Genomic DNA, 11,008 nt, shown 5'->3' on the forward strand with positions numbered 1-11,008 from the left:
GGGGTGGCATCATGTCCCCAAGGCCATTGTGATGGGGCAGTGCCCATGGCAACCAAGGCTGTGTTGGGCCAGAACACCACATTCAGGGTCGCACTCTGAGCAGAGCAGCTCCAGCAGAAGGATCAAGGTTGGGCTGGGGATAGTTTTAGTTTAGTTTTATTTTATTAACCCTCTTGCTGGCTTCTTCCTTGCCTGCTCCACCTCTCCCTATTCCTCTCCCTTTTATCCTTCTCTGTGCTTTTTCCTTGCCTGCTCCACCTCTTCCTTTAGCTGTCCCCCATTTCCTCCTCCTTGCTTCTTCCTCTCCCACTCCACCTCTTCCTTTAACTCTCACCCTAGCCCCTTTCTGTGCTTCTTCCTCACCTCCGCCACCTCTCCCCTTTCCTCTCTGCCTTTCCCACCTCTGTGCATATACCTTACCCACCTCCCATCTCCTTTTGCCTTGACCCCTTTCTCCCTTCTGTGCTTCTTCCTCTCCCCATCCACCTCTTCCTTTAGCTCTTCCCCTTTCTCTCCTCTGTGCTTCTTCCTCACCCACTTCACCTCTTCCTTTCATGAAGGAAGCTCCTTTCCTCACATACATTGACGCCATCTCCTGTTACATCTTCATAGGGCAGCTCAGGAAGTGCAGGCTGGATGAGTGGACAATGGGGTGAATTGAGGGCTGGCTGAATGGCAGAGCTCAGAGGGTTGTGATAAATGAGGCCAAGTCTAGTTGGAGGCCTGAGGCCAGTGGTGTCCCCCAGGGGTCTGTACTGTGCCGAGTGCTGTTCAACTTGTTCATCAATGACTTGGACGAGGGGACAGAGGGCACCCTCAGCAATTTTGCAGATGATACCAAACTGGGAGGAGTGGCCAACACTCCAGAGGGCTGTGCTGCCATTCAGAGGGACCTGGAGAGGTTGGCGTATTGGGCAGAGAAGAACCTCATGAAATTCAACAAGGACAAGTGCCAGGTCCTGCACCTGAGGAGGAATAATCTCAGGCACCAGGACAGATTAGGAGCTGACCTGCTGGAAAGCGGCTCCGCGGAGAGGGATTTGGGAGTCCTGGTTGACAATAGATTAACCATGAGGCAGCAACATGGCCAAGAAGGCCAATGGGCTCCTGGCTGCATCAGGAGGAGTGTTGCCAGCAGGATGAGGGAGGTGATCCTGCCGCTCTCCTCAGCTCTGGTGAGGCTGGACCTGGAGTACTGGGTGCAGTTCTGGGATCCCCAGTACAAGAGGGATGTGGAAATCCTAGAGAGGGTCCAGCGTAGAGCGCTGAAGATGATTAAGGGACTGGAGTGTCCGACTGCCCGCAGCCCCCCATGCCAGCCCCTGTCTCCAGCACAGCACAAGAGTCCCTGCTGCGGGGCTCCTCTGGCAGGGACACAGCAGCCTGCCCTTAGGCGATCTACCTAGAAGCGGATTTTTCATTCTTGTTTATTCATCCTTGACAGCACAACTGCTGCTTTCCTCTTCTCCAGGTATATCCTTGCTCTGCCAAAAGTCTTTCTCCAGGTGGGGACATTGGTGCTGGTCCGCCCAGCAGCAGGGCCCCAGGTGGCTGCTGCTGCTCTGCAGAGCACTTGACTGTTGCCCTACAGGGTCCAAAAGTGACCCCACACTTCCCATGGTGCTTGCAGTGGGTAGCAGACCCAGCTGGACAGGCACCACTGCACCTGATAACCCTTCCAAGGGGGTCTGTGGCCTTGGACGAAGAGCTGAGCAATCACTGGGCTTTTCAAATGGCTCAGGATGTGTTTCAACTTGTCCCAAGACCCAGCCCATGACACTGAAGGTGACAGGAATGACTCTGCAGGCACCCTTCAATGTGCCTGCAGGGTCCTCTCTTCCACTTGTGGGACTGCAGAGCTATCACTAGCCTGGACATTCACTGGCTTTGCCCTTTATATTTGGGTGACTCCACCTGAGTTTTTGAAGCTGGATTCACAGCCCACCCCAAGGCACATGGTCCCCTTGGAGATGCCCTGTGGTCGCCTGGGGGATCTATATCTGTCTCCAGTCCTGTCATTTGGGGGATACCGCTTGACCATGCATCACCTGGAGGAGCACTGAACACTCACAAGTGAGAACTGGATCCAGGCCTCACTGCCTAACTTGTCACCTATGAGGACATTGCACGGAGCCCATGGAGAGCCCTGCAAAGCAACAGAGTCTTGAAGAGTGAAAGCCCTTGAGTAATTACAAATGCGCCTTTGGAAGGAGAGAGCAACATTCAAGCAACACAATGAGGAAATCCCCTTTAATTAGAGCAAAGCCAAGACTGACACGAACGGGCAGAGAGATGGGCAGCGGCCGCTTATTTCTGAGGAAATAGTACCAAATGAATGAGCTTCCTCAATGCATCCTTGATCTCCTTGTTTCTCATGCTGTAGATGAGGGGGTTCACTGCTGGAGGCACCACTGAGTACAGAACAGCCAGCACAAGATCCAGAGATGGCGAGGAGATGGAGAGGGGCTTCAGATAGGCAAAAACTGTGGTGCTGACAAAGAGGGATACCACAGCCAGATGTGGGAGGCACATGGAAAAGGCTTTGTGCCGGCCCTGCTCTGATGGGATCCTCAGCACAGCTCTGAAGATCTGCACATAGGACACCACAATGAAAAGGAAACACCCAAAGCCTAAACAGGCACTAACCAGCAGAAGCCCAGCTTCCCTGAGGTAGTAATCTGAGCAGGAGAGCTTGAGGATGTGGGGGATCTCACAGAAGAACTGCTCCACCACATTGCCTTGGCAGAGGGGTAGGGAAAATGTGTTCCCAGTGTGCAGGAGAGTATTGAGGAAACCACTGGCCCAGGCAGCTGCTGCCATTCTGACACAAGCTCTGCTGCCCAGCAAGGTCCCATAGTGCAGGGGTCTGCAGATGGCCACATAGCGATCATGGGCCATGACTGTGAGGAGAAAACACTCTGCTGATACGAAAAAAAGGAAGAAAAAGACCTGGCCAACACATTCCAAGTATGAAATGACCCTCATGTTCCACAGAGAATTGTGCATAGATTTGGGGGCAGTGGTGGAGATGCAGCCAATGTCGAGGAGGGAAAGGTTAAGGAGGAAGAAGTACATGGGGGTGTGGAGGCGGTGGTCGCAGGCTACGGCTGTGATGATGAGGCCGTTGGCCAGGAGGGCAGCCAGGTAGATGGCCAGGAAGAGCGAGAAGTGCAAGAGCTGCAGCTCCCGCGTGTCTGCGAATGGCAGGAGCAGGAACTCATTGAGGGAGCTGCTGTTGGACATCTGTTCTATTGGGCTCAGGAAAACTGTGTAGGGAATAAAAGACAATAATAGCTTAGAAGAATTTTCTCTGAAATTAACCTTCCATTTTTCATAGAAATGCTTCTCAACCTCGTCCCAACTCTCAGTAATTTCTTCTTCTCACTATCACCTTCAGTCAGCTCCTCAGTCTCTGCTCCACCTGAGTGTTCTGGGAGGAGCCGGAGCCTGAGTTACTCTACGCCAATGTGTATAAAGGACTGGTTCTTGATATCTCTCCTTTTCGGAGTTGATGTCACAGGGCATCCACCTTTAATATAAAGGGTCTTTTCATTTTCCCACACACACTTTCAAGGAGTTTGGGGTGCTGCAGGGGGTTTTAGAATTTTGTTTTAGAATTTCTTATTTTGGAAATTTTTAGATTCTGTCACCATATCTCGTCAGGTTCTTTGTATGTCTTTATTGACATGCAAATAAAGACAGATGTCTCTATTTCTGAAAATGTGAATGTTAAGCAGACTGGAGATGGAATGGGGTCTCTACTGCTTAAGGAACAGTGTGGAGTGCTGTTGAGTCCATCTGCCTTGTTCCTGCAGAAAAACCTGAACTCTGTTGAGATCATAGAAGACTGTTTCAAAGCACTCATTTAACTCTGCGCTCCCTCTAAGGTTAAGGTGGATACGTGATGGAGAGAACAGGACACTGCTACTGACATGGCAAAGACTCTTTGCAATGAATCCCCTTCTGGAGGGCACCTCACAACCCCAGCAGGACAACAGAGACATTCACGTGTCCTGACAGTCACAGAGTCTCCTAAAGGGAGAGTCAACCCCTTTGCAGTCCTTCCAATGATGCTGCCCAGCACCCTGGGCACATTGCCCCTCTTCAGACACCTCCATGGCAGGACCTCAGGGTGAGTATCTGAATTTGTAGCTGAAGCCCCAGCTGACTGCCAGGACAAGAGCAGAAAGGAGAGGTAGGGAAATGAGGAGAAACACTGTGACTGCTGCCAAGGGAGGACACAGAGACAGAGCAGCACCGTCCCCAGGTTGCACCTCCCGGACAGTGTGGACTCCCAGGGCAGTGGTTCTCAGACCCTGTGCCTTGCAATGGGAAATGGGCACATGGCAGGAGAGAGGCAGCTCTGCTGTTCTGGAAATCTGAGTGCAGAGGAGGTCAGAAATGCCCTGGAGCCCTTCCCCTTGAGAGCAGAGTGAGACTAAGCACAATGAGAATGAGGAGAGCTGCAAAGGGGATATTGCTGCTCCCCACAGGTGAAAAGGCAGTTGAAGGAATATTCTGGGGTCCTCGCAGACCTATTGATCCCTCAGAGCAGCACTGCAGAACTCTCCTTCAGGCATCTAAAGCTAAAATGTCCCATTCATTTGCTGCCTTGTCAAGGATACAAAACAAAATCCTAGCCTCTGGATATTCCCTTCCCTTTCATAGAAGCTTCCCAAGAGTGTCCACTTGAAAAGCCCCTTCCAGATATGCGGTGTGGGTGAGGCTGAGCTGTGAGCAGCCCTGACCCCACACAGCAGCCTCTCAGCAGGAGAATGAACCTGCCCGGGCGGGATCTCTCCTCCCACCCAGAGCTTCTCCCTGCAGCGCCCTGGCAGGCTGAGTGCTGATCCTCACGGAATCACTGCCCTGGGCACACAGCACCCTGGGGCGCATGGACACTGCTCTGAAGAACAGTGCTCTGAAGAACCTGTGTGCCCACATTGCCTTCACTGTCTTGCACCAGCTCCAGAAGAAGCAGCCATGATGCCCTGACCTTGTCATGCTGGGACAGAGAATATCTGTTCTGAAGCATCTCCTCGTATGCAAAGTAGAAGCAGGGAGAACAGTCCTCAGAAAAAAAAAAGTCATCAGCTGTTGGGGTGCTGCAGACCCCTCCAGAAACCTCAGTAGCATTACCCTGCAGCCGGCGACTCACCGTGTCACAAATTGCTCCCACCATGAGCTCTCCTCTGTCCTCCCACTCCACGCTGCCTTTCACCTCTCTGTCCTCTCTCCTCTGCTGTCCGCAGCAGCAGGCAGTGCCCGCAGCCCTGCTGCTCTTGGCACAGGAGCTGCTCCTGCACTCGGTTGTCTCTGGGCAGTGCTGACAGGCTGCCACGAGCTGCGGCCCAGCTCAATTCATGAATTACTCTGTCCCTTGGGATTCCTCCCTCTGGGATATGCTCCCTCAAGTAGAGTAACCTGTTTTCCTTCTCTAAAGAGTACAGGGATACAGATTCCAACATTGCAGTTTATTTCATCAGATAATGATTATCTACCAAAGTTAGAAATATCCCATGGGAAGTCCTGATTCACATCTCTTAATTAGGCAGGACACCCAGACAGGGATAAGAAGGGAGCTTGTTGATACATGGTACATATATGATTCAGATGACTTATTCAGATGGCTTATTGGGGCTCCACATGTCTGTTCAGAAACGGCAGGTTTGGAGAAGGATTCAGCTGACTCATGATCTTCACAAGTACATGGCAGGTGGGATTCCCCCTTACCAGGCTAAGCATGCACATGGTCTGCTTGCAAGCTCCTGGCCTAAAGGTCCTAATGGAATCACTGGAGATAGAGCTTCAGTGGGAGGCCAGGTCAGGCATTTCCTTGGACATCTCTAATGACCCTGGATGCCTTCTATCCTGCTAGAGCAGCACTCACAAGAAAGCTGAGAGACAGGCAGATCCCTACAGCTCAAAAAGCTGATCTATTCCAGTGGAGACCATTTAGGGAATCACAGAATGTTTGAGGTTGGAAGGAGCTTTGCACATGATCTAGTTGAAACCCCTTGATCAAGCAGTGTCACCTATAGCACGTTGCACAGGATCCTGTCCAGGCAGGTCTGGAATATCTGCAGAGAAGGAGACTCCACAACCTTTCTGGGCAATCCATGCCAGTGCTCTGTCACCTTCACAGTCAAGATGCTTTTGCTTAAATTCAGGCAGAACTTCCTGTGCTTCAATTTGTGTCTGTTGCCTCTTGTACCATCACTAGTCACCACTAAAAAGAGTCTGGGCCATCCTCTTCTGCTCTTGGCATCCTCCCTTCAGGTATTTGTACACACTGATAAGATCCCCTCTCAGCCTTCTCTTCTCCAGGCTAAAACAGGCTCAGTTCTCTCACCTTCTCCTCATAGGAGGGATGCTCCAGCTCCCTGATCAACTTATTAGACCTATGCTGGTCTCTCTCCAGTAGCTTCATGTCCTTCTTGTACTGGGGAGCCCAGCACTGGACACAGGACTCAAGGGGTGGCCTCCCCAAGACCTAGTAGAGAGGGAGGATGACCTCCCTGGACCTCCTGCCAACAATCTTCCTACTGCACACCAGGACATCATGGACCCCCAGGTCCTTCTTTGCAGAGCAGCTTTGCACCCCTGTGATCTTCAGGGCATGTTCTGCCTATCAGCAACCTTTGGCCTCAGGGGCTGCTCTGCCAGCAGTCTGCAGGTGGGTAGGCAGGCTTCAAGGAGGCTTGAGTGAGAGAAGGCATCTTCCTCTGGTTGCAAGGGACGTTTGGAGATCATCTAGTCAGATGATGGTCAAGTCAATGTTCGTAAGCACCTGGGAGGCCAGCGGCAGGCACATGGCACTGCTCCTGCTTGGGAGGGGGGTCACATTGTCCATGCTCCTGACTGGACAGCACCAGGCATTAGCAGGTCCATCCATGTCTGTGAGGGTGACCGTGAGCTCTGCTCTTTGCTGAGTCCCGGGCAGGCCAGCAAGAGGCGCCTGGCTGGGCAGTTCCTTGGGAGGTCCCTGCTGGCAGAGCAGCTGCGAGGCCAGCGCTGGCCCATGGCTGGGGACGGGCTCTGAGGCCGCTCCTGTCCCAGCAGCAGCGCGGCCGGCAGCGGGGTCTGGTGCAGACACGCGGGGAGGTCCCTTGTGTGCGCGGAGCTGCCGGGGCAGCAGCAGGCACTGCCTGTGAGGCCAGGGGTGTCTGAGCAGCGGGCAGGGACACGGAGGCCATTGCGGGGACGCTGCCGGGAGGCCCCTGCTCTCTGCAGGGCTGGCTCTGTGCTGACGCGTGGGCGTTGGCTGGTGACGTCACTGCTGCCGCAGCCCCTCATAGGCCAGGCCGCGCAGCTGGTTGTGACGTCAGCAGCCCCTTCCTGGCCGGGGCGGCTCTGCCGAGGAACCTGGTGTCCCTGCAGCCCGCGGCGGCAGCAGCCCACGCTGGGCTGTGCGCGAGCGAGGTCCCCCTGCCCGAGGAGCTGCTGGGCCAGCAGGTCGCTGCTGCCAGAGCAGTGAGGGGCCAGCAGCAGCGGCAGGGACGAGAGGGTTTGCTGAGGGTGCCCCGTGGAGGGGCTGACACCTGCGGAGCTCTGCAGCCCTGGAGAAAGGCAGCTCCTTAACCAAGAGGAGGGAGATGGAGCACTTAGCACCAGGAATTTGTGCTGCGTTTGTGCTGTGAGCATGATCTTCTCTGGCGAACGTGGACAAGGAGCAGAGAATTGCAGCGAGCTACTATTGGACCAGGGAGTCCAGCAAGATCTTTCAGGCTGCTAAATGAACCCAGTGCCTAAGTGAGCGTGGTGTAACAAGAGCAGTGGCATTAGTAATTGATGATTGCCAGGCTGTTTGTGCTGCAGTAATTCCCATCCCTGTCTGCTGCATGAGTTAATGTAAACTCGTCTGAATTGCACTCTGAAGATGTGGTAAGGGAAATGATGGGCACTGTCCCCAGCAGCAAGTTCACAGAATCACAGAGTGGTTAACATTGGAAGGGACCTCTAGAGCTCATCTAGTCTAACGCCCCTGCTCAAGCAGGTACACCTAGTGCATGTGGCACAGGGTGGCATCCATGTGAGTTTTGAAGATCTCCAGAGAAGGAGACTCCACAACCTCTCTGGGCACCCTGTTCCAGGGCTCTGGCACCCTCACAGTAAAGTTCTTCCTCACATGGAGATGGAACTTCCTGTGTTTCAACTTGCACCCATTACCCCTTGTCCTGTCACTGGCCACCACTAAGAAGAGTTTGGCCCCATCCTCCCTACAGTCACCCCTAAGGTACTTACTTCTACATGTTGATCAGATCTCCTCTCGGTCTTCTCTTCTCCAGACTAAACAGGCCCAGCTCAGTCTTTCCTCATACGATAGATGCTGCAGTCCCTTAATCATCTTGGTTGCTTTATGCTGCACCCTCTCTAGAACCTCCATGTCCCTCTTGTACTGCAGAGCCCAGAACTGCACACAGTACTCCAGGTGAGGCCTCACCAGAGCTGAGGAGAGGGGGCAACATCTGCTGGCAATACTCCTCCTGATGCAGGCCAGGATGCCATTGGCCTTCTTGGCCACGAGGGCACACTGCTGACTCATGGTTAACTCCTTGTCAACCAGGATTCCCAAATCCCTCTCTGTGGAGCTGCTTTCCAGCAGGTCAACCTCTAATCTATACTGGTGCCTGGGGTTATTCCTCCCCAGGTGCAGGACCCTGCACTTGTCCATGTAATGTGATGCTGGGCAATATTTCTAAATGCCTCTGCCTTTGCCTCTGCCTTTCTTCTCCTCTACTACTCTTCTCTCATCAGCACAGTCACATGTGGGGCAGCCTGGCACAGGCAATGCAGAGACCATTGCCTATCTGCAGTGGTCACTGAGAGATGAACCCTAGATTGAGGCTAACAAACAGATCACCCTGGAATGCTGAGGTCATCCCCTGGATCTCATGGAGTTCACAAGGAGAAGAGCAGGTCCAATTGTGGTTGCACAGCCTTGAGCATATTTTTGATTCCAGTTTCTAAAGAGAGGCCACATTCAGGACCATCATAGGGAAGATCCCTTTTTATTATGGAAATGTTATTCTGGAGTCCAGCTCTTTCTTAAGGGAGTCCAAGGACTGGTCCTGCCTGTTCTTCCAGAGTACAAGGGAAAACAAGCCTATCTCTACCAGGTTATGAGAGTTCCCGGGCCATATCTGCAGAATAAAGCATGAAAGGACAGCACGGAAATGAGGAGGACAGCTCTAAATAGAGAAAATCCTGCTGCCCTGCTGGAATGTGTCTTCAGGAAAGATGAACTGCCATGGGAAGGCTGCCTCTAGACTTTCCTTCAATTCAGTCATGTTTAGGTTTGTGTGTTGGAGCTTTGCATGAAACCGTGGAAACGTGTGGTGACCCTTGGTTGCCATTTCTCTCATATTACAGAGATTTGAGATCACACTGTAGCCATAGCCACAAGAGCTGAGATCTCCTAAACAACACTGGACCCCTGGTCTCAGCCCACCTGCCCTTGTCCCGCTGTGACTCTGTACCCCAGAGGTCCCTTGGTGTCAGTGCTGGAAAAGACGCTGCAGAGGGAAACTCTCCTCCCTGCACTGGGCACATCCAAGGGAGCTCCAAGAAGCGGCTCAGAGAATCCACCCTCTCTGCTAGTGAAGGGGGAGGCCTGGCTTCCTGCTTTATCATGGTCTATGTTTAAGTGCTAAATGAGAGATTCCTGTGCAGACGTGACAAAAACTAGGAATCTTTATTTTAGTATTTATTAGTTTAAGATGGATGTGAAAGAGAGAATTAAAAAAGGAAATGGATAAAATACAGCCTTGATGCCAGATATCCTGGTGAGTGAATGAAACAGTTGTTATCATTTATCTTGTTCCCACTGGATGAATTTCTTCAGTGCCTCCTTGAGCTCCTTGTTCCTCATGCTGTAGATGAGGGGGTTCAGGGCTGGAGGCACCACAGAGTACAGAATGGACACAACCATATCTAGAAGTGGGGAGGAGATGGAGGGGGGCTTCAGGTAGGCAAACAATATAGTAATTACAAACAAGGAGACCACGGCCAGGTGCGGGAGGCACATGGAAAAGGCTTTGTGCCGGCCCTGCTTGGAGGGGATCCTCAGCACAGCTCTGAAGATCTGCACGTAAGACACCACAATGAAAGTGAAACACCCGAAGAATAAACAGGCGCTAACCACAATTATCCCAGCTTCCCTGAGGTAGGAATCTGAGCAGGAGAGCTTGAGGATGTGGGGGATCTCACAGAAGAACTGCTCTACCACATTGCCTTGCCAGAGGGGTAGGGAAAATGTGTTCCCAGTGTGCAGGAGAGCATAGAGAAAGCTACTGGCCCACACAGCTGCTGTCATTTTGACACAAGCTCTGCTGCCCAGGAGGGTCCTGTAGTGCAGGGGTCTGCAGATGGCAACGTAGCGGTCATAGGCCATGACAGTGAGGAGGTAATACTCTGCTGATACGAAAAAAAGGAAGAAAAAGACCTGTCCAGCACATTCCAAGTATGAAATGACCCTGATGTTCCACAGAGAATTGTGCATGGATTTGGGGACAGTCGTGGAGATGGAGCCCAGGTCGAGGAGGGAGAGGTTGAGGAGGAAGAAGTACATGGGGTGTGGAGGCGGTGGTCGCAGGCTACAGCTGTGATGATGAGGCCGTTGACCAGGAGGGCAGCCAGGTAGATGGCCAGGAAGAGCGAGAAGTGCAAGAGCTGCAGCTCCCATGTGTCTGAGAATGGCAGTAGGAGGAACTCGTTGAGGGAGCTGCTGTTGGACATTTGTTCCTTTGCAGCATAGGGGCAATATCTGAAGAAGAAAAGACATGGACAAGTTAGAGAAAACTTCTCTGAGCAAAGCTTTCCCATATCCGTGCCCAAACACACACTCATGGCCTCCCCCCCAATTTTAGCAGGACCATCCTTGAGCTCTATGGCTTCAGCTCTTGACCTTGATGCTGGGGGAGCAGAGCTGGCCTCTCCATCTGCCTTGGTCCCAATTGCCCTGTGCTCTCACCTTGAAGCTGTAGGACACTTGCACTCATGTTACCCC

The 11,008-nt window shown here is 52.6% G+C and overlaps 1 protein-coding gene and 1 pseudogene across 1 annotated transcript; both read right to left on the minus strand.

Moving 5' to 3' along the window:
- Positions 1-2,307: 2,307 nt before the first annotated feature.
- Positions 2,308-3,243, minus strand: LOC148593939 (olfactory receptor 14A16-like). Its single transcript, XM_088529029.1, has one exon. It carries the CDS (start codon positions 3,241-3,243, stop codon positions 2,308-2,310), a length of 936 nt encoding a protein of 311 aa, XP_088385155.1.
- Positions 3,244-9,808: 6,565 nt separating this feature from the next.
- LOC148593940 (olfactory receptor 14C36-like) lies at positions 9,809-10,737 on the minus strand (annotated as a pseudogene).
- Positions 10,738-11,008: the final 271 nt, after the last annotated feature.

The sequence above is a fragment of the Tinamus guttatus genome, unplaced genomic scaffold (genome assembly GCF_059628265.1).
Source record: "Tinamus guttatus ecotype Peru unplaced genomic scaffold, ASM5962826v1 Tinamus_guttatus_pri_ptg000322l, whole genome shotgun sequence".
Classification (NCBI taxonomy): Eukaryota; Metazoa; Chordata; class Aves; order Tinamiformes; family Tinamidae; genus Tinamus; species Tinamus guttatus.